The 23,585-nt window shown below is 41.3% G+C and overlaps 1 protein-coding gene across 2 annotated transcripts in view; it reads left to right on the forward strand.

Moving 5' to 3' along the window:
* Positions 1 to 20,132, forward strand: part of PLEKHB2 (pleckstrin homology domain containing B2) — a 97,877-nt gene extending 77,745 nt beyond the window's left edge. For both annotated transcript variants that reach the window (XM_029616914.1, XM_029616913.1), the window contains exons 7-8: positions 2,249 to 2,357; positions 15,930 to 20,132. In XM_029616914.1, coding sequence (XP_029472774.1) covers positions 2,249 to 2,357; positions 15,930 to 16,054 — 234 coding nt within the window. In that variant the 3' untranslated portion in view covers positions 16,055 to 20,132. The remainder of the gene's footprint in view (positions 1 to 2,248; positions 2,358 to 15,929) is intronic.
* The last annotated feature ends 3,453 nt before the right edge of the window (positions 20,133 to 23,585 follow it).

Genomic DNA, 23,585 nt, shown 5'->3' on the forward strand with positions numbered 1-23,585 from the left:
AGGGAGCTAAAAGCCTTTCTTCCCTGAGTCAGAGGCAGGATGGTCCGGGTATTCTCGGACAATGTGACCACAGTGGCGTACATCAACTGGCAAGGAGGAACGAAGAGTCAAGTGGTGGCCCTGGAAGCCTGGCAGTTGTTTGCCTGGATGGAGAATCATCTCGAGGGAATTGCGGCCTCCCATGTCACGGAGTTGGACAATGTGCAGACTGATTTCCTCAGCAGACAGCAATTGGATCCAGGGCAGTAGGAATTGTCCCCAGAAGCTTGGGACCACATCTGTGCCAGCTGGGGTGTTCCCCAGTTGGACCTCATGGTGACAAGAGCATACACAAAGACGAGGTTTCTAAGTCACAGAAGACAGGTCAGCGCAGTGGGACTGGATGCTCTTGTGTGCCCTTGGCTGTTGGGGATACTCCTGTACGTGTATCCCCCGTGGCCATTGGTTGGGTGAGTGTTGCGGCGAATAGTCCCACCCGGGGCCAGTGGTTCTAGTGGCTCCATAGTGGCCATGAAGTCCATGGTTTGCGGATCTGGTACATCTCATGCAAGAGGGCCCTCTCAGACTGACCCACCTATCATGCTTGCTGCGACAAGGACCCATATTTTCGGATCAGGAGGATCATTTCTGTCTTGTGGCTTGGCTTTTGAGAGGCGGCGCCTGTGACTGAAGGGGTAATCAGTCAGTTATTGCTACTCTTCTCCAGGCCTGGAGGCCAGCTATGTCTTTAGCGTACGTCAGGGTCTGGAGGACCTTTGAGTCATGGTGTCTTCCGAGGTGGCTGGATCCTTTACAGGTGGACATTCTGCAAATTCTGGCCGCCTTACAGGAGGGTTTGTCAAAGGGTCTGGCCTATAACTCTCTCTGCATTCGGATTGCGGCCTTGGGCTCCCTTAGGGGCAAGTTGCGGGGTAGGTATGTGGCTTCTCATCCTAATATGGTTCACTTCCTTAAGAGGGTGAAATATTTGCGGCTGCTGGTGCGAAAGCTGTGTCCAGAATGGAACCTGAATTTGGTTCTGCGAGTGTTCTGTGGTGTGCTGTTTGAACCTTTTGAAGTACTTCGCGCTGAAGATGGTGTTTTTGGTGGCTATTTGTTCGGACCGTAGGATTTTGGAGCTTCAGACTCTTTCGTAAAGGGATCACATTGAGAACGATGCCCTCCTTTTTGCCGAAGTTGGTGTCCTCCTTTCACATTAATCAATTGGTGGAGCTTCCGGCCTTCCCGAATTGGTCCAAGGATTCCCCATGGGAAAAAGAGTTTCATCTTTTAGATGTGCATCAGATTATTCTGCGGTATCTGGAGGTCACTAATCCTTTCCGGTAGTCGGATCATCCTTTTGTGCTGTTCAGGGGCACGAAGAAAGGTGATAAGGCGTCCAAGGCCACGATTGCTCGTTGGCTAAAGGAGACCATTTATTCTGAGTATATTGGTAAAGGTCGCAAGATCCCAGTGGGTCTGAAAGTGCATTCTACAAGAGTGCAGGCAACATCTTGGGCAGAGTGTCATTTGCTCTCGCCTCAGGAAATTTGTAGGGCAGCAGTGTAGTCCTCTCTTCATACTTTCACCAGACATTATCGTTTGGATGTGCGGGCGCAGGAAGATGTGTCCTTTGAGCGTGTGAAGCGAGCGGGTCTTTCGGGTTCCCGCTCAGTTTAGGGGTGCTCGGATACATCCCTCTTGTCTGGGCTGATCTGGGTATGTACAGAAAAGGAAAATTGGTTCTTAACCTGCTAATTTTTGTTTCTGTAATACCACAGATCAGCCAGGGACCCTCCCTATTGCTGCCGAAAGACTGTTTCCTGCTGATCGCTGTACAAGTTTACTAAGAGTTTTATTCAATTGTACATAACGTTTTGGTGATCGGGAGGTGACGGAGGCTCCAGTGCAAGGGTATTAGCCCTGTTTTTTTCCAATTCGCCCTAGTAAGGGTTTTGAGGTTTACCTTGGCTTGAGTGTATGTCAATACTGAGGGACTGCAGGTAGCACTCTTGGTTACGTAGCAGTGCCTCAAACTTTTGTTCTCTGCCTCCACCTGATGGTAAAGATGCATAAACCCACTTGTCTGGACTGATCTGTAGTATTACAGGAACAAAAATTAGCAGGTAAGAACCAATTTTCCTTTGTAAAAACTATGTTGGGGATGTGGTGCTGCAGCTTGTCCTGTGCAATGTTTACAACACAGCTTCTTATACACAAGTATGTATGTATTTATTTATTTATTTATTTATTTATTTATTTATTGCAGGTTTATGCCTATGAGCACTATCCTGGTGCCTATCTACCTCCAGGCACCCAGCTCATCTATGATGCCAATGGACAGGCTTATGTCGTGCCCAATCAGTATCCATACCAAGGTAACCAGCTAAATGTCAGATTTTCATTGGCACTTGAGATTGCTTGCAATAAACAGGGAAACGATTGGTGAATGATGTAGGAAAGGCTCCTAGTTCTCTGTGGCAGGGCACATGCAGTTCTACAGCATAAGTTTTTTTTCAAATATGTGGTATCAGTGGTTTTGCTAGATTCCTGGGTAGAGATGCGGGAGTGGGGTGGAGGGAAAGGACGGAGTCCTCTTTAAATACTGAACCTGTGAAGGTTTTGGGTGGGGGGAGTCCACTCCTGACCTGCAAGCTGGAACCAGGGATCCCCTTCTGAAACTGTGGGGGGAATACATCCAAGTGTGTGCCACAATCAAAGTGCAGCTGCTGCATCCTGGCGGCCCTCGTTCTAACTCAGCTGCACAGTGAGCTGAGAAATAGCGTCCCATTCAACCTTCCCCCTTGAAAGGCACAGAAGCTCACAGGATGGTTGCATTTGGGGCACTTGCAAATAGATTCATATCACACCATTTGTGTGCCAATGCCTAACAAAGCCCCTGCGCAGTATATTTGTGACATGCAATGCATGATTACACATTCCTGTTTAAAATGTAATCCCGTGTCCATACAAGATTTACAGGATCATACCAGTTTTACTCGACTGCTGTAGTATATTTGTGATTTAACTTTTGAGAGCCCTTCAACAAGTCAGTGCAAACTGAATAACAAGTGAACTTGGCAGTCTTACAGCTGAAATGGTTGCTTTAAGAAGAATGTGCCTGGAAACCCTTCCAGCGATTACATTTCTATCTTTGCTTTGATGACTAAACATTTTTAGGGGCTTTAAAAGCAGTTTTAGTTGGTGTTACCTCAAGAGATGCACAATCATTTATTTTCAAGCAGTTTTCCTCTGGGAAAATGTTCGGTGCTTATGTGTTATGCCACTTGTGGTATGTTAAAAATTTTGTGTGTCTGAGGCACATTTTCAAACATTTGTATCTGCCTTGCTATTTTAAGGAGCCTCACAGAAGCATAATTTGGAAAGTCAGCAGAAACAGATGTATTCACATCTCCTTTCATTGAGAATATATTTGTTCAGGAAAGATTTTAATCAACACCAATCCATATTAACACAAACAGTATTTCAAACACGATTATAACTAATGATGAAAAGTATAAAAACAAAAGTGTGGATTTTGTACAGAAGGAAAACAAAGTGGTACTTGTAAAAGAAAATTATAAATTGTGGGCTTGGAAAGCAGAAACCTGTACCTCCCGCCACAGGAGGGCGCCCTAATGTCTCTGTCGAGAGAATTGAGCCAATTGAGAAACAATTGTAAGTTCTGTATATTACTGTGCCAAAGAAAAAAAATGTCATCGATATATCTGATCCAATGAGATACATATTGAAAATTGGTAGATGGATATAACTGGGTAGCCTCAAAATTGGCCATGAACAAATTGGCCAAACTGGGGGCCATATTCGCCCCATGGCAGTCCCATGGACCTGCTTGTAAAATTGCCCATTAAACACGAAATAATTTTCACGTAATGCTAAATCTGCAATTTTACAAGCAGGTCCATGGATCCCTGCTGAATTGGAACTTTCAGAGAAGAATGGTAAATTAAGGTTTGAATGTGCACATCGACTAAGCCCCAAGAGAGCTACCTACAAAAGACCACGTGTTGTCATTGCTAAAGTGCTCAATTTTGCACATAAAATAGAAATATTACAAGCGCTCTGCTCTGGAAAACAATTGTGTCAAAACAACAAAAAGATCTTGGTCTTTCAAGATTATTCAGTTGAACTCTCAGCGGAACACCATGTGTTTGCACCATTGTGCTCCAAACTTTATGATCTGGGCATTCGTGCTGCATTGATTTACCCGGCAAAGTTGTGAGTAACCACTTAGGATGGAGTCAGATGGTTCTCGAGCTTAACTGAGGCGCCAGAGGTTTGTCACTGAAAAGATGGCTGCCAGTGCAACGATGGGTTCTTGAAGCTACGTGAGTAAAGAAAATTCTGTGATGACAATAGCAGGTCTTACAAGACACCAGGGTCTATGAGAAAAGAAGTTGGCAGTATGGCAATGAAAGAATATATGTTTTACTGTTTGTCTTTGTGACTTCCCTGCCACAATATATAATCGTGGTTCCACTATAATGGTTAAATATTTTTGCTGGTTTTTTATATTACAGGATTATTTATAATGGTTACTAGATGACTTTGTATTTTCTGGTTTCCTGAGTTCAAATCAAGGTGGAAGGGAGGGGAGAGTCATTGGCACAGAGAGTGATCTCTTCTGGTAAAATATGGGGAGTTATATAGGGATTGAAGTGGGGACATGGGAAGGCAGGAGGGGGGGTTTTCTTTTTTTTTTCCTCTGAATCAATAGATGCTTGTTTTGCTCCACTTGTAAAATGGGAAATATTAGTAAAGCCATGTCTCATTGTAAGGTGGGGACCTATACTGGGAGGGTCTCTAGCCTTTTTCGATCAATTTCTCAGGCTGCTAATTATTTAATGGTGGGGATATGGTTAAATGCTGCAAAACGATGTCAAAGTAATTTCATGGAATATCTGTGAGATAAATTTGGTAGACAAGTGGGCCAAAATCCTTACATCATTGAGGTCTTTAAGATCATGAGAGGTCTTGAACGAGTAGATGTGACTCGGTTATTTACACTTTCGAATAATAGGACTAGGGGGCATTCCAAGAAGTTAGCAAGTAGCACATTTAAGACTAATCGGAGAAAATTATTTTTCACTCAACGCACAATAAAGCTCTGGAATTTGTTGCCAGAGGATGTGGTTAGTGTAGTTGGGTTCAAAAAAGGTATGGATAAGTTCTTGGAGGAGAAGTCCAATAACTGCTATTAATCAAGTTGACTTAGGGAATGGCCACTGCTATTAATTGCATCAGTAGCATGGGATCTTCTTAGTGTTTGGGTAATTGCCAGGTTCTTTTGGTCGGGTTTGGCCTCTGTTGGAAACAGGATGCTGGGCTTGATGGACCCTTGGTCTTGACCCAGCATGGCAATTTCTTATGTTCTTAAGAAAACTGCGTATTTTTCTTTTTTTTTTTTTTTTTTTTACAAGAAACTCATTTGAGTGATTTAGAACATGTAAATTGAAAAGGGATTAGGTGGGCACAGTTCATTTTGCTTCGGCTACTTCAAGATCTGCTGGGGTGGCAATCTTAATACATAAAAAATTATCGATAACTATCCAGCAAAAAATAAAGGGCTAGATTTTCCACATCTGCATGCCGCGTCCATGTGCACACGCTTCCCGACGTGTGCGCGCCGGGCTGAAGTAAGCAGCGCTAGCCGGCTCGCGAGTCTTTGGGTCAGCCATCAATAGTGCTGTCCCGGCCTGCCCCTTCCAGGAAGCCCGGCACTTGTGAGCTTATCGGCCTTTACACATATGGCCAGACCTCTTGGAAAATTTGCCCGGTGCGCACAAAGGCCGTATGGTGCATGGGCAGTTTAAAATCTGCCCTAAAGGATCCTAATGGGAGATACAGTTAGTGTAGCTGTGTTTAAAAAAGGATTGGATAAGTTCTTGGAAGAGAAGTCCATTACCTGCTATTAATTAAGTTGACTTAGAAAATAGCCACTGCTATTACTAGCAACAGTAACATGGAACAGACTTAGTTTTTGGGTACTTACAAGGTTCTTATGGCCTGGATTGGCCACTGTTGGAAACAGGATGCTGGGCTTGATGGACCTTTGGTCTGACCCAGTATGGCATATTCTTATGTTCTTATTCTGGTGGATTTTGGTCATAAACCATTAGTCCTTTGTAATATTTACATTCCTAATTATTATGATCATACATTTTTTCGTGGTTTTTATAATCACTTACTTCCACATGTACAATGGTTTAATATTGGGCGGGGATTTTAATATTGTCAGAAATTCAATTTTACACTGATCTCAATTGGGAAAGGGTGATAAGAGTTCTGCTGGTAGGAGTTTTGCTTTTTTGGAAGACACTTTACATGTGATAGCTGTGTGGAGGTCAAGAGCTCACGCTACCTATTCTAGGCAAGATTATATTCTTATAAAGATATTTTTTCCAGAATTATTGATACAGGTATTAATGGTATATTGATTTCAGATCATGTCCCAATCTGGTTCCAAATAACCTTTCGTGCTGAAGATCAATTGGTTAAAAGTTGACGTTTTCCTTATTTCTGACTTATCTCCAATTTCAAGACTATCTGACAGAAATGGAAAGAGTATGTAACCCATAAGGGAGATCATGCAAACGATCCTATATTGTTGTGGTATACTGCAAAAGCTGTATTAAGGGGGGGAGGGACGGACATTATTTCTTATGTTGCCAAGAGGAGAGCTCTTGACGAGGTTATTACAATTGGAACTTCAGCTTAAGAAAGCTGAATGTCTTTTGTTAAAATCTAATACTCCTGTGAACAAAGAAATCTATCTTGCTATACAAGTAGCATTAAACTCCCTTATTCACCAATGAACCACAAAGAGTATATTGTATTAACAGTTCAAGCTTTATCAATTTAGTAATTTAGTCCAAGAGGCGTGGTCATTGTTAAAATACCATTCTAGAAGCACAGTCCAGATGTATTCCACACATTAAGAAAGGTGGAAAGAAGGCAAAACGATTACCGGCATGGTTAAAAGGGGAGGTGAAAGAAGCTATTTTAGCCAAAAGATCTTCATTCAAAAATTGGAAGAAGGATCCAACAGAAGAAAATAGGATAAAGCATAAACATTGGCAAGTTAAATGAAAGACATTGATAAGACAGGCTAAGAGAGAATTTGAAAAGAAGTTGGCTGTAGAGACAAAAACTCACAGTAAAAACTTTTTTAAATATATCCGAAGCAGAAAGCCTGTGAGGGAGTCAGTTGGACCGTTAGATGATCGAGGGGTTAAAGGGGCACTTAGAGAAGATAAGGCCATCACGGAAAGATTAAATGATTTCTTTGCTTCGGTGTTTACTGAAGAGGATGTTGGAGAGGTACCCGTAATGGAGAAGGTTTTCATGGGTAATGATTCAGATGGACTGAATCAAATCACGGTGACCCTAGAAGATGTGGTAGGCCTGATTGACAAACTGAAGAGTAGTAAATCACCTGGACCGGATGGTATACACCCCAGAGTTCTGAAGGAACTAAAAAAATGAAATTTCAGACCTATTAGTAAAAATTTGTAACTTATCATTAAAATCATCCATTGTACCTGAAGACTGGAGGATAGCAAATGTAACCCCAATATTTAAAAAGGGCTCCAGGGGCGATCTGGGAAACTACAGACCGGTTAGCCTGACTTCAGTGCCAGGAAAAATAGTGGAAAGTGTTCTAAACATCAAAATCACAGAACATATAGAAAGACATGGTTTAATGGAACAAAGTCAGCATGGCTTTACCCAGGGCAAGTCTTGCCTCACAAATCTACTTCACTTTTTTGAAGGAGTTAATAAACATGTGGATAAAGGTGAACCGGTAGATATAGTATACTTGGATTTTCAGAAGGCGTTTGACAAAGTTCCTCATGAGAGGCTTCTAGGAAAAGTAAAAATTCATGGGATAGGTGGCGATGTCCTTTCATAGATTACAAACTGGCTAAAAGACAGGAAACAGAGAGTAGGATTAAATGGGCAATTTTCTCAGTGGAAGGGAGTGGACAGTGGAGTGCCTCAGGGATCTGTATTGGGACCCTTACTTTTCAATATATTTATAAATGATCTGGAAAGAAATACGACGAGTGAGATAATAAAATTTACAGATGACACAAAATTGTTCAGAGTACTTAAATCACAAGCAGATTGTGATAAATTGCAGGAAGACCTTGTGAGACTGGAAAATTGGGCATCCAAATGGCAGATGATATTTAATGTGGATAAGTGCAAGGTGATGCATATAGGGAAAAATAACCCATGCTATAATTACACAATGTTGGGTTCCATATTAGGTGCTACAACCCAAGAAAGAGATCTAGGTGTCATAGTGGATAACACATTGAAATCGTCAGTACAATGTGCTGCGGCAGTCAAAAAAGCAAACAGAATGTTGGGAATTATTAGAAAGGGAATGGTGAATAAAACGGAAAATGTCATAATGCCTCTGTATCGCTCCATGGTGAGACCGCACCTTGAATACTGTGTACAATTCTGGTCGCCGCATCTCAAAAAAGATATAATTGCGATGGAGAAGGTACAGAGAAGGGCTACCAAAATGATAAGGGGAATGGAACAGCTCCCCTATGAGGAAAGACTAAAGAGGTTAGGACTTTTCAGCTTGGAGAAGAGACGACTGAGGGGGGATATGATAGAGGTGTTTAAAATCATGAGAGGTCTAGAACGGGTAGATGTGGATTGGTTATTTACTCTTTCGGATACTAGAAAGACTAGGGGGCACTCCATGAAGTTAGCATATGGCACATTTAAAACTAATTGGAGAAAGTTCTTTTTCACTTAACGCACAATTAAACTCTGGAATTTGTTGCCAGAGGATGTGGTTAGTGCAGTTAGTATAGCTGTGTTTAAAAAAGGATTGGATAAGTTCTTGGAGGAGAAGTCCATTACCTGCTAGTAAGTTCACTTAGAGAATAGCCACTGCCATTAGCAATGGTAACATGGAATAGACTTAGTTTTTGGGTACTTGCCAGGTTCTTATGGCCTGGATTGGCCACTGTTGGAAACAGGAGGCTGGGCTTGATGGACCCTTGGTCTGACCCAGTATGGCATTTTCTTATGTTCTTATGAATTCCAACCAAGAGATCCTTAAAAGCTTTAAAAATTTCTATGCCGACCTTTATTCCTCAGAGGGTTGAGATCAGGAAAAATGTAGGACTTTCTGTGAGAGGCTGAAGATACCTAAATTTACAGAAGAACAGTTGACTTGGCTGAATAGATCGATAACTAGTGAGGAGATTGCAGTGGGCATTCGTCAAACTAAGCATTTTAAGGCTCTTGGCCCTGAAGGGTATAGCGCAGAATTTTTTAAGATTCTTTTAGATTCTGTCTTTGTCCCTTTGAGTTTGGTTTATAATGCTTTGATAGTTAAAGGAGTATATCCGGTACATGTTAATATGTTCTACCTAAATCTGGAAAAGATCCTCTATCCCCAGCCTCATATAGGCCAATTTCCCTTTTAAATTTTGATCAAAAGATATTTTCTAAAATGTTAGCACTTACTGGTGCTTCTTCCCAAGATTATCCATCCAGGTCAGGTGGGTTTCATCTGTAAACGTTACACTCTGACTAATGTGAGGTTATTGCTGGCGGTAACGGAACTCTGTCAGAAATTGGACAAGCCTTTTCTGGTGGTCACTTTTGATGCCGAAAAGGCATTTTGATAGACTAGAATGGGGCTATCTACCGTATTCATTCTTTTGGGCCACATGGGGGTGGGAAGCCTTTTCTTTAATGCTGCTAAGTTATTGTACCATCAACCCAAAGCAGTCATTGTGGCTAATGGTATGCATTCGGATGTGTGTCCAATAGCTCAGGGTACCAAACAGGGTTGTCCACTGTCTCCTCTTCTATTTTTAGCATCTCTGGAACCTCTGTTGGATTACATTCAAAATTCAGAGATGGTTAAAGGAAAACTAATGGGTAGGCTGTTGTTTAAATATGCGGCTATTGCGGATGATATATTGTTTTGTTTTTTTAACTGATCCTATTAAGTCACTCAGTTCTCTGATAGACATCTTTGGGAAACTTGTTCTCTGGCATTAGATTGAATAAATCTGAAGCATTGGCATTTCCATATTCAGCACTAAGGGTTTGGGGAGACAGGTTTCCTTTGCAGTGGGCTGATTAAAATTTTTAGATATCTAGGATTAAAAATCTCTATGGATTTGTCAGCTTTTATGATTAGAATATTTCCAAATTGGTGGCATTATCCAGGGATAAACTGTGAGCATGGCAGGACTTACCATTATCATTGGGAGGGCAGATTAATATTTTTTAAATCGTTCTTTTCCCGAAGTGGCTTTATGTGCTTCAAAATTTACCTATGCAGTTGAAGCTAAGAGATAAAAAAAAAAAAACCCCAAAAAAACTTCTGGATACTCTATTGCGGGAATTTATTTGGAAGGGAAAAAAGCCTAGAATGTCTCTAGATTGACTAAAAAGGGAGTAGGCCCATGGAGGAATGGGGCTTTCGGATTTAGAGAGTTACAACCATGCCAGTATCTGAATCATTAGGGATTGGGTGTCAGATAAATCATATTATGTTAACATTCAGGGAGAGAAATTTTTGGTGTTCTCTTTAGATTTGCGCTAACTCGCACATGCACATCCTAAACAGCTTTTGAAACAATATTGAAATAGCATCTTGATCACCCCTTTAAGATCGGCATGGGCTCGGTTATCTACGTTTTTACAAACAACAGTTCATTGTACTCCTCTGTGTACAATTTTGGTCGCCGCATCTCAAAAAAGATATAATTGCGATGGAGAAGGTACAGAGAAGGGCTACCAAAATGATAAGGGGAATGGAACAACTCTCCTATGAGGAAAGACTAAAGAGGTTAGGACTTTTCAGCTTGGAGAAGAGACGACTGAGGGGGGATATGATAGAGGTGTTTAAAATCATGAGAGGTCTAGAACGGGTAGATGTGAATCGGTTATTTACTCTTTCAGATAGTAGAAAGACTAGGGGGCACTCCATGAAGTTAGCATGTGGCACATTTAAAACTAATCGGAGAAAGTTCTTTTTTACTGAACGCACAATTAGACTCTGGAATTTGTTGCCGGAGGATGTGGTTAGTGCAGTTAATATAGCTGTGTTTAAAAAAGGATTGGATAAGTTCTTGGAGGAGAAGTCCATTACCTGCTATTAAGTTCACTTAGAGAATAGCCACTGCCATTAGCAATGGTTACATGGAATAGACTTAGTTTTTGGGTACTTGCCAGGTTCTTATGGCCTGGATTGGCCACTGTTGGAAACAGGATGCTGGGCTTGATGGACCCTTGGTCTGACCCAGTATGGCATTTTCTTATGTTCTTATGTTCCTCTGTTGCATATTCAGGGGAATTTAGGTTTTACTCCAGGAATAGATTCAGCAGGGTTACATTTTTGGGTAAATAGGGGTATAATTCACTTGACTCATGTATTGGATGAGGAAGGCCAGATCTTTGTGGGGATTGAAAGAGAACTTTAGGTTGGATGATAATAGTTGCTTTCCTAGTTACCTAGGTCAGACTTACACTCATCTATTATGGCTCTTTATGAAGATTTCTTTCTATTTGAAGACGTTAGATATTTATCTTTGTCTATAATACATAAAGCTCTACGAAAACTTACTGAAGAAAATAATTACCAAATTTCAATTGATAGATGGAACAGGATAGGGGTTTTTAATATTTAACCATGGATTCTTCAGTCTGTTTTTAAACATCTGTTAGAAGTTTCATCAAATATGTATTTTAGAAAAATGTACTACACATTTTTTCAGATGGGCTTGTGTGCCAACAAATGGCCTTTAAAGCCCATTTTTCTCACACTGTGATATGTGAAAAATGTAATCAAAGTAGTGGTATTTTATCTCAAGCATTCTGGACCTGCCCACCTTTTAAACGATTCTGGGGTAAACTTGTAGTTGTATCTGGAGGAACTACTAGAGATACACATTCCTTTCAGTCTGACAATAATGCTTTTCAACAGTCTTCCTACATTGGTTGTGTGGGGACCAGGTAATTATCGTTTGTTGCTTAAAAAAGGTTGTGCATTGAGGAAAGAATTAATTTTAATGCATTGGAGAGGGACAGCTAGTCCTTCTTTTTGGCATTGGAAGAACTTACTACGCAAAATGATGCACATGGATAATATGTTGTCCCTTAATTCATTTAAAAATCTGAGAATATTTTTGTCCATTTGGGAGAAATATATTCAAACTCTGCCCCATCGTGCTTGTAGTTTAGTCCTCAGTTTGTAGGTACCTTAGTTTTACTGAGCTCAAGGTTGTGGGATGGACCTTCTTTACCATTTGCTGTAGTTGATTTTTTGTTACGACCATTTGTTTTTTGGGGTTTGTTTTTTTTTCATGGATTGTGATAATGGAAGTATAATACATTATTTGTTGATTTTGAGGTTCAGTATTTATTTCTTGGGGGAAGTGGGGGGACTTTGGGTGGGAGGGTTATAAAATGTACCTATTGTATGATGAGAAGGTTAATATTCTTGGATGTTACTAGATTTATATAAATTTATTATTGGAATGTACGGTTTAATAAGTGAGGTAACTATTTTGCTTATTCCTCATTTTTAATTATGTAGCTACATAATTGCGCTAGCTGACGTAGATCTTCAAAACATACGCGCGCGCGTACTTTTGTTCACGCCGGTGGCGCGAACAAAAGTACACCAGATTTTATAAGATACGCACATAGCCGCGCGTATCTTATAAAATCCGGGGTCCGCGCAGCCTGCCTCCGTTCCCTCCGAGGCCGCTCCGAAATCGGAGCGGCCTCGGAGGGAACTTTCCTTCCGCATCACCCCACCCCCCAGCCCTACCTAAATCCCCCCCCCTACCTTTGTTGGGCAAGTTACGCCTGCTTGTGCGCGCCGCCCCAGCATCCCCCGGCACAGGCCGCAGTGCCGGGGGACTCGGGACCGCCCTCCCGACCTGCCCCGGACTGCCCCCTGCCCCCGGACACGCCCCTCGGGCACGCCCCCTTCCGCCCCTTTTACGAAGCCCCGGGACTTAACGTGCATCCTGGGGCTTTGCGCGCGTGGCGGCCTATGCAAAATAGGCGCGCCGGCGCGCGAGTGCCCTGCGCGCGTAAATCCTCCCGGATTTACGCGCGCAGGGGTTTTAAAATATACCCCATTGTGTTTAATTGTATGATATTCAGAAAACTAATTAATCGTTTGTTTTGCTTGGTGTACTTCATAGCCCAAGGTATACCAGTATTGAATTCTTTGTTTTATTTTGTTCAATAAAAGATTTAAACATCAAATGTGTGTGCACATAAATCCCATCTCCGCCTTCTGTAATACCTATTTTTTATGTGTATTAAGTGTGTGCAAAATTGGCTTACCAGCATACTTTAATGCGCACAACCCTGGGCAATTTTTTTAAGAAGGCATTTACATGCATAAACCCATGTTTTACGCACATAACCTAACCTTTGAAAATGGAAAGAACTGCATTTAGGTTGCAAAAATCCAAGGGAGCAGTACTTGAGAAGTGGTGACATGCTAATTTGCACCAAGTAGGAGAGAGACCTCGGGGTGATCCTATCTGATGATCTCACGGAAACAAAACAGTGTGATCAGATAGTGGTTAGAACCAGAGGACTATTAGAGTGCAGAGAAAAAGAGATAACTAGTAGGAAAATGGAGGGACTGCTGCTTCTGTACAGGTCTTTAGTGCTACCTCGAGTGAAATATTCTGTCCTTGAAGCAGCAGTGGCATATGGGTGACATCATCTGATGGCGCCAAACGAACCCATCTCTCTCTCTCGCTCAGTAGTCAACTACCTAGCTCAGGCTAAGCTCTGCAATTGATTGAGGGGCTTATGAGGAAGTGTGCATGCTTGGAAACTCCCACACATGCTCAATAGTAAAAGCTTTATTGAACTAGAGAGATGAGTCCGTTTGACGCCATCGGATGTATCATGGTTAATTCATCCTGCTCTCTACAGAGGATTCCATTTATGATAAGCTTTTTCTAATTTTCTTTGTTAAAATAGCTTGTGTAGTGCAGCAGTAATTTTAAATTGTTTAGCAAACTGAAATGTCAGAGATTGATTCTATCATTTTTTCCTAACCTTTCTATGCGTGATAGGGAGTTTTTCTCTCAATCTGGTCTGTCTCTTGTCTTTTCTTTTTCATCTTTTCATTCAAGTTTTTTTTTCTCTTGAAAATCCTGTCATTCTGGTTTATTTTGATGATTGTTCTCTTAACATTTTCCCTGAGGAAAAACGTAGGGCTATAATCATATTCACAATAAATGCATTCAGAAAAATATATTAGAAGGCGCACAACATGGGAAAAGATTGATTCTTCTAGGAGGAGAAAAGATACAAAACGCTTTGATCATATTACACCTATTTTACATAGTCTAAAATGGTTGCCAATGTTTGAACGCATTTGGTATAAAATTGACATGACCACATTTAAACTGCTTAATCCTGATTCTCCTTCCTGGTCTAATGCTTTGTTAAAGATATATAAGCCAACCCGTGATTTAAGATCCTCGCAACACGGATTATTAGACATACCTTCTGTACGTCTTGCTAGTTTATCCTCAACTTGAGAAACTTCATTCTCAGTAGCAGCTCCATCTTTGTGGAACTCATTACCTTACGATCTTCATATACAAGATAACTTGAAAAAATTCAGATGCCAATTGAAAAGTTTCCTCTTACAGCAGGCCAATGGCTAGTCCTAAGTTAACAGATGCTGTTCAGATGATGTTTGTCTAGCTGACAATTATTGTAAAATTCTGACTCCCTCTGAAGGTTGCTTCCTGCTTAACATTGTATTGTTTACCTTGTGCTGTCATTGTATGATCTTCATTTATTGTTATGTTTTTTATTATATATGTGATGTTATTAATTTTTATGTATGTTTTACTGCAAATCACTTAGACCTATGTTTGCGTTAAGCGATCAATACATTTTAATAAATACAAATTGATTCTTTTGGGAGGAAAAAATTCAGATGCCTAATCTCAGCAATAATTGCCTGTGATTAGGTAAAACAAGGCACCATCATTAGTTGAAAAACCTCCTGTAAATCTTAGTGATGTCTTCTTAATTTCATATTTTATTTTTTAATACAGTTTCTTATTTTAATAACTTTGACTTTTCATTAATGACTTTTCCTTTTTTTTTAGAATTTTTAACTTTTTGTAAAGTTTCAAAACCGCTGGAAGCGCAAAAATACTTAGCTTGCCATCATGGCTCTTCAGAAGTGAAACTCTCACTGGGCTTTCCTTCCTGTTTCCCAGCTCATTGAGCTTCCAAAGGCAAACTTCTAAACTTCGACGCTGTCAGCGTTTCGCCCGCTATCGGCTGCGTCAGGGAGACAAACGCCGGCGACACTTCCTCACTTATTAAGACAAACAAACCGTAATATATTTTTTTCTGAATGCATTTATTGTGATATTGATTGCATTTTGTATTTAGTTTTCTCCTGTTTCTTTGAAAAATGTAGGGCTGAAAATTGCCTTCGCCTTCCTCAGGTAAAAGTACCGGTCTGAGTGCTTCTACCTATGCTGCAATGGGGTGAATGGGGAAGAATAAAGCCAGGAGGCAATGGGCAGGGATTCCTTTTTGAAGTTACCCCCACCTCCAGCCAGCTCAGGGAATTTATCTTCGTACCACAGGCCTGCGGTTTTCCCCATTTTATTGTCGACCTGCCCCCCCCCCCCCCCCCCCCCCATTCTGCAACAAGTATTATGTCTGCAGAATTGCAGAAATCTAGGGACCTAGCATGGAATTAGCCCCAGGCAGAGTAAGGACCATCTTCCCCTGCCCGCAAGGGAACTATAAAGAAAGTGGTGTGCATGCAGGAGGAAGGCATTGCATTAACCTGGTTTGAACCTGCAGGTCACAGAGAAGCCCGCTGCTCTTCCATATGTGATTGTTTGTTTTTCACCTCTCCCTTCTAGGGCAGCCTACCAACCACGTGATCATTCGTGAGCGCTACCGCGACAACGACGGAGATCTCGCCATGGGCATGCTCGCTGGCGCAGCAACCGGCATGGCGCTGGGATCCCTCTTCTGGGCCTTTTAGGACTCCTGTCATCCTTAGCTGCAAGGCCATTTCTTTGCTTATGTGTGTGCAATAGTAACTCATCTCTCACAGCACCTTTTGTCTACAAATCACTTACGCATCTTACATTAAAACAGAGATGGGAATCTGCCTTAGCACAGTAGTAACTCGCAACTGAACTCTTAACTAAAAGCGTGAGTAGTAGGCAGCAGAGGTGATGCATAGTTCAGCTGAATGCAGGACTAATGAGGTAGAGATATACTGTGAGCTTAGTGGTAAGCTGAGGATTTGGGTGGAGTTTGTAGCATCAGAAGGGGCTTTCTCAGCCAAGTCTTTTGCAGGACGTGTTTAAGAGTTTTTAGAAGTGATGCATTTCCAAGAAAAACTGAGTCTGTATGTGGTGTGTTTAGCCTAAGTTATCAGAATAAAATAGTCGTGGTATGTCCTGCCTGTGGCCATGAGTAAGCAGGCAGCCCTTATTACCATAAGAGGAGGAGACTCATGTGAACTGCTTTTACTGAAACTGGCCATTTTGGGGTTTTTTTCCAAACCCACTAAAATAATATGTAATAAAAGTGAGAGAGAAGGGAATGGGCATCAGCCTCTTGTTTTTGAACTGCCTCAGACACTCCCAACAGGGGTAAGGGAAAGAAGCATTAGAAATTGATGGATGACTTTTAACTGTTCAGGAGCCTGCAACTTGTGCGGGGAAAGTTAGACAGCAGAAGTGATAACTGTTTTCAGCAGGGGAGGACAAAACGGGCATGGAATCAGTCCTACCCGTTATCCAAAACTGGATTAAAATAATCTGGAATGCTTAGGTGCAAATATCTCAAGTCCCCAGTACTGGAAATTTAGTGTGAATACTTTACAGCAGGATCAGGAATTTGTTTAGCCTTTTGTTTTCTGTATCTCTTTAATCTTATCTTTGGATCAGGGCTCTGTAAGAAATGTATTTAGATGGCATTATGCACCAATTTACACACAGGTAAAATTGATCAGTTCCCTGCAGAGTTTATGGCCTTAGCACCTGACGTAAAGTGATTTGTCTAAGATCAAGCAAGTGGCAAAGGAAGATGCACTAGTTGAGCTCAGCTCTCTTTGTCCCAGCCCATTATTCTAATTGCTACCTATACCCAGCTGCTGAGCCGGGGATTGAGAGTATGACCCGAGATCATGACCTTTTTGGCCATCTCTAGTTCTGTTCAAGGGAAGCGTGCTTCTGGTAGCTTTCAAGCCCGCTCTTTTCCAAGTGATGCTGCGGATTCCTCATGCCCTGAAGAGCTGCACAAGGCTGGCATTCAAAGACTACTCATCTAGTTTGGGCCATGCATCCACATTCAGTAAATAATGCTACATCCAAGAAGATTTTTGTAGACACCCTTTTCAAGTACTTTTTTGGGATCCTATGAATTCTGTGCTTTCAGCCCCTTAGGAACTTGCCTTTATCCTACTCAATGCCTATTATCATGGAGAGCGGAGGGAGGGGGAAATTGAGGTGCCCTAGGCCTTTCCTTGTAGGAAAGAACTAATTTTATTCTAGTCAAGGCCTCTTATATTAAGAACAGTGTACTCGGTCCTCTTTACACAAGATCCACAGGCTTCCATATCGTCTATTTTTAATGGAAGCTCATCAGTTATGAGGGCCTGAGACGTTCACTAATGACCTGCATTGCTTGCAGATTTATCCTGCTGTTGTGCAGCAGAGTTTCTGCAGCATGCTTTATCCTAAGCAGAAATTAGTTTGTTGGAAGAACAGTGACTTTCTAACAAGGACACTACAGCCTACCCCATCTCATAGTTCTCTCACATTGCTGGTGTTGCACTCCTCTTAATTGCCTGGCCCCAGCTGAGCTGCTAGAGTAGAAATGTACTCTTTTTTACCAATCATGATATGAAGTTACCCAGCAGCTGGTAATTCAAGTAGCTTCTGAGGTGATCTGAATGCAGAGAAATAGCACAATTTTATTTTTGTAATAATCGTGTGTCCAATTCATAGAAAGCTGCGTTCCCTGCAGTGTTTCAGAATCCATCCAGCAAGCCGAAGTCTTACCAGAAAGTTGGTATTTTTGTTCAAGGTGCCTTCTCTACAGTCCTCCTGGGAGCAGTCATCTTTTGAGCACTGTCGCAAACGATCTTTACCCACAGGGGCAGCAGAATATTCTTCTGATTTGGGGGGCACCCAGGCTCTGCCCATATTTCCATTACCAATTTTTTTTTTACATAACATTTACAGTTTGTCATTCTGTCTTAACATACATTCTTTGCATAAATCATAGAGTATAATTGTTCATTTCCAGACAAAATAAATGCTTGATAACTTTAAAAAGCAGCATAGTTTTAAAGGAAGAGAAAATGACAAGAACAGCATTCCCAATAGAAATGTCAGTACTAAGTGACTGTTCTATAGTGTATGGAGAGAAGATCATCAGAAGAATGGCCAAGTCTTGACAGTGCCTACATAATATGGTATTATGTTGGTGCTACCAAGCCTTTGGCATATTTTGTGGGATGGGAGCAGGAGGTAGAGAGAGAATCAGAGGAGGAGGGGGAGCAGGGAGGAGTGAGGCTGAAGGGATAAAAGGGGCAGGATGGGACAAGGGGTGAAAGCAAGAGAGAAGGATATGGGGGAGGATGGGAGAGGGATGTATGGTGCTGCTGATGGAGAGGTGGTGGGATGCTGAATTGGAAGGCAGATGTGGATATAGCTGGGGAAAGAGGAAGGGGGATGAAGGATAATCAGGAGAGAGAGAGTTGAAATCTGGGAACCAGGAAGAGAAAATGCCTCCAGTTAAAACCAAAAAGGCTCTGCAGCCCTAACATAATACGGTACTAGGTTGGTCCTTCCATGCCTTGGCTGTTTTTCTTGTATGTGGTAGGGGTGGGGGCGGGACAGCTGGCTCAATGCTTTATTATCAAGTTATTATTTTTTAAGTTTCATACTGCAAGTTTCATTGCTTGCTGCTTGCAGTTCTGAAACACTATCCAGTGCACTTTGAGACTTCATTCTGTATGCTTAGGCATTTCTGGGATTTATTGCTTGTGATCTTCCAGGTCTGAGCAAAATGTCATAGCTGAACGAAGCCAAAACATGGGTGAGGCAAGTGGGGACCAGATGAGTGACAGAGAGTTGGTCACCTTTAAAAGGGAAATTAATTTTTATGAAGTATGAACTATGGAAAGTGCAAATAGAGTCTAGTAATGGCAGCAGAAAAGATGGCTTATTTCCTGGAATACATTTCTGTGTAATAAAATATAGATAGAAAGAAGTACCCGTTAGCAGAAAATCAATATATATTCAAAACAAATCCAGCTACAGTCTAAACTTTATTGCTAAACCCTTATGTAGCAACAGTACTAACCACCATCATGTTTTCTGCTTGCTTCACCAATCACAGGTTTCTCTAAGGCCCCTTTTTATTATTTAGTTGGAAATAAAATAGTCTGGAAAACTCACAATGTTCTGCAAAAAAAAAAAAAAGTCCTTTCCATTTGTAGTTTGGATGAAAATATCATCTACTATGTCTTCGATGTTACTAGCAAAGGGGACTGACTCTATGTGTCCTCTATGTGTGTGTTTATATATTTATATATTTATTCTATTTGTTGGGCAAGAATGCAAACTTAAAACTGAACCAGGGTAAATGCATGGGATATGTCCTAAGCAGCTTTATTCATTCCAGATGATATGAAGGTGGGGGATAATCTGCAGCAGCAGGGTTCACTCCAGATAAGGTACATGTGATGGATATGTTATCTTCTTCAGGACTCACTTTTTAGGCTAAGGTCACCCTTCAGGAGAGACTCCCTTAAAGGGAGAAGAAGATACCTTGCTGGGGTTTTTGGTGCTTCTCAGCCTGGTGAGTAATATAGTAGCAAAGCTAGCGAACTAGGTCTAAATCGTATACTATTTAAAGTAGAAACATATAGTTTAGTCTGTGTACTAAGCACTAATTGCCTTTATATGTAAGTAGATATTTTAATCTTCTGAAACAAATGTTAAATTATTTTCTTACTGTAACTTATTTGTCATCTTTCTGATACTGTTTGCATTTATAGTGATAAAATTCCTAATAAAATGCTGTGTGATTGATTGTAATTATTCTCCAGCCTCTCTTGCTTTCTGGTTCTTTGGAAGTTTCAGCCCTGCTAGCTCAGCACTCATGCTTAACATTAAATGGGAAAGTTTGCCGTAATGGGACTGAACCTGCTCCCAAATCACTTCTGAGGAAAGATTAGGACCCTGGAACTCATCAGTCTATCACCAGTGAATGACTGGGGCTCTGAGCTATCTCATATCCAATTAGCTGAAACAACAAAAGGAAATTCAAACATTCACAAAGTTATTTCTGGGTAAAGATTTCTGCTGTGAATTGTGATTGTTGACTTTCAGAAGCAGAGCATAGTAGATAATGGCAGGATTTTGAATTGGCTAATGCATTCTTATTTACGGTCATATATATCAGTATCCTTAGGATACAGTAATAAAAGTAGCCAGAACAATTACCACCCAATGGGTACGGACCTCAGGGTCTTGCATTGAGCCCTGTGCTTCGACTTTAAGCATCACTCTTCCAACCCCCCTTCCTCCCTGTTACCCCTTCTCATTCTCAGACATGCCTTTTACTGATGGCGTGTTGCAACGTGTGTTACTGTGTCCAAAAAATAGAGAAGCTCACAAAATTGAGAAATATGAAGATTGAAAGCACTAAACACCTTTCCTTCCAAAAGCTGAATGACCTGCATCTCCCAGGAGCTCCTTACCTTTCTCACGCTCAGCTTACATCTGAGTGACGTGAATGCAGACGTGAAAAAATTCATCCCAAAAGCATCAACATTAAGCAAGTACCAAATCATGAGTACATCCAGAATGAAAAAAGATCTGTCATTCAAAGTGGGCCGAAATAGATTCTGACTATCCATGCAAATTAGAGGCAAAAATTCACATACCCCACTTCTGTTTTGCCTGCTTCTGTACAACATTCCTGAAACTAATCCTTTCAAAAACAAATACATTTTTGTTTTCAGATTTTAAAGCTTAAATGTACTCTGAGATCCAAAGGGCCTAATATTACCCTTTTCTGTCAATATGTCCCCATTATACAGAGGGATTCTACATGCTGGCAAAGCCCAAATGAGCCAAGACTGACCAGGCCATATTTGTCCAGAACATAAAGCTCCTTACGCAAGGGATACCAAGGGCAGACTGACTCCAGAATCGTTTGCCACCTGAAATGTTTCTTGTATTCTTACAGCCTACAAAACCCAGAATGTTGTACTATGCTCAGAGGGGACAGAATTATCACAGGCTTTGTCTATTAGGGCGAGCTGGAACTGCTGGTATTCTGTGTGGAAATGTGGTACCTTTCTAATGCAGTTGGGCTACAGGTGGATTACAGCTGGAAATGACATTTTCCACTGGTTGGTTGTGACCAGCAGAGATAGATACTGTTAGTGCTGAAGGTAACTGAGCAATCCGGTTCGACAGACTTTAGTCACTGCTGATATTGCAGGTTTTTCACACAAAGACACCAATTTTGAATAAAGTGCAGTGCTGGCGTAATGTATGTGGGCACTTTTAGCTTCTCTGCATTGGAGGCAGTTTTCTCGGGGGAGCTACTATACAGATGGTTTCCCTTTGAAATCTACCTACAATATATGCACGCTACGAGGATAAATTTCAAACAAATGCACAGAGTGGCATATACACGAGTATATGATTCAAGCAGACCTTTGCAAGTATTTTATAATGCACATGTGATATACACGTGTGTTACAAAGTATGCTTATTTCTACCCTGCAAACATATGCATGTATATGTAGGCTTTTGTGCAAAAATATGCAGTGCGTTGAAGCCTGTTTTTATAAAGCATTTACTCGAGTAAAACTGGGTTTTAAAGTAGCAACTTATGTGCGCAAGTGTTGGACCCACGTGGGAGCCCTCCCAAACACCCTTTTTTTGTACACACATAAATGTGCATGCTAAAGTGACTATATGCACGTATTTTTTACTTTTGTAAAATATAGAATATGTGAAGAGAGGCTACTTATGTGCATAACATTTCTAAAATTTGCCCCTAAGCGTCCATGTACTTTTGCATCTGTGACATTTTTCAGCAGCCTAGAGTTAAAATAGCGCATATTCATTTTGAGAGTCAAATATGTGCAAGTTGTTTGACTCAGACTTAAATATATCCTCGGGCATGCTTTTTTTGTTAGTTTTTTTTACTGCTGCTATAGATTCATGCAGCTATGAAAGCTGGCTTGTACCTTTAGCCACTCAAGAAGGCAGTTTACATGGGCAGGAGTTTTAAAAAATGTCCTTATAATGTGATATTGTGCTAGATTTAAATGTGGTCATGTGATGATAAATCAGCAGCAGCAGTGGAAGAATACACAATTCAAATTTGGCTAAAGTGCTCACATTTTTTGGCATCCCCCACCTCCATTTTTTTCTTTGGAGTTATATAAATCTCCTCAGGAATAAAATATGTAGGGGACGGTAACTGTCAAAAGGGTGCTGGTGCACATGTATGTGTATTTGTGGGGGGCACAGCCAGAAATGCGGCAGTTTCATAACATGCATGCACATACGCGCGTATGCTATAAAATAGCCCTGGCGTGCGTATGTGCATGCCTTTTACATGTCTCGCACCCAGGTTTGAGGCGCGCGAGGGAATTTTCTAACAGGCGCGCATCCACACTATGACCAATTTAACTAGTTCGTTCACCAGTTTGCCCAATCAACAGCTAGGTCCTCCAAACCTTCCTAGTTTTTTAGTCTGCACTCCCTCCCAGTTAACTCAGACCCTTTATAACACCTCTGCCTACAAACAATGTTATTTAAACTTATACCTCCTCAAGAGCAGAAGTTACAGTACACTAGACCAAGGTGTGCGCCCAAGTGTGTACATACTTACTCCCAATTCTCTTGGCCCCGTCCCGGAATGCCCAGACTCCACCCTTTTTTTTTCTCCAAAGTGAAATATTCGCACATCAAGACTTGTGCGTGCACATAAGTAGCTTTTAACATTGGGTGGTTGCGCCTGTCCCACATGTGTGTACATCTCCCGATTTTGGCACATGTCTGGCTTTTAAAACTCACCTTTAAATCTGTTGAACTTTATTCCTTCTTCACTGCTCCCATTATGAAAAGTAGATTGGGGGCATTTTTATGCTGATCATCATCAGAAATCTCTTGTGCCACTGAAAAGCAAACTTTTTTCAAAGTCTCTTGCAGACATCACTCTGATTTATGTAAAAAAAAAAAAAAAAAATGCAGCCATTGCCAGTGGAATGGAGCAGGCCATGGTGCTAACAATATTTTGCCCCGCATGGCGTAAGCAACACATAGGTTCATTTTTTTGGCTTCCCCCAACCAAAAAGGTCTTCTGCTGCCCCTGAATTCAGCACAAACAGCCAAAGAGCAGTTTCCTAGCGTGTAGACAGATGGAGTCGGGACGAGTAGGTTTATGCTCCCTTGTCAGCAGATGGAGAAAGAGCAAGCTGACATCACAGTATATATAACCCTGCAGTGACCGCAGTCTGCCAG

Source organism: Rhinatrema bivittatum, chromosome 9, assembly GCF_901001135.1.
Source record: "Rhinatrema bivittatum chromosome 9, aRhiBiv1.1, whole genome shotgun sequence".
In the NCBI taxonomy this organism is placed as follows: Eukaryota; Metazoa; Chordata; class Amphibia; order Gymnophiona; family Rhinatrematidae; genus Rhinatrema; species Rhinatrema bivittatum.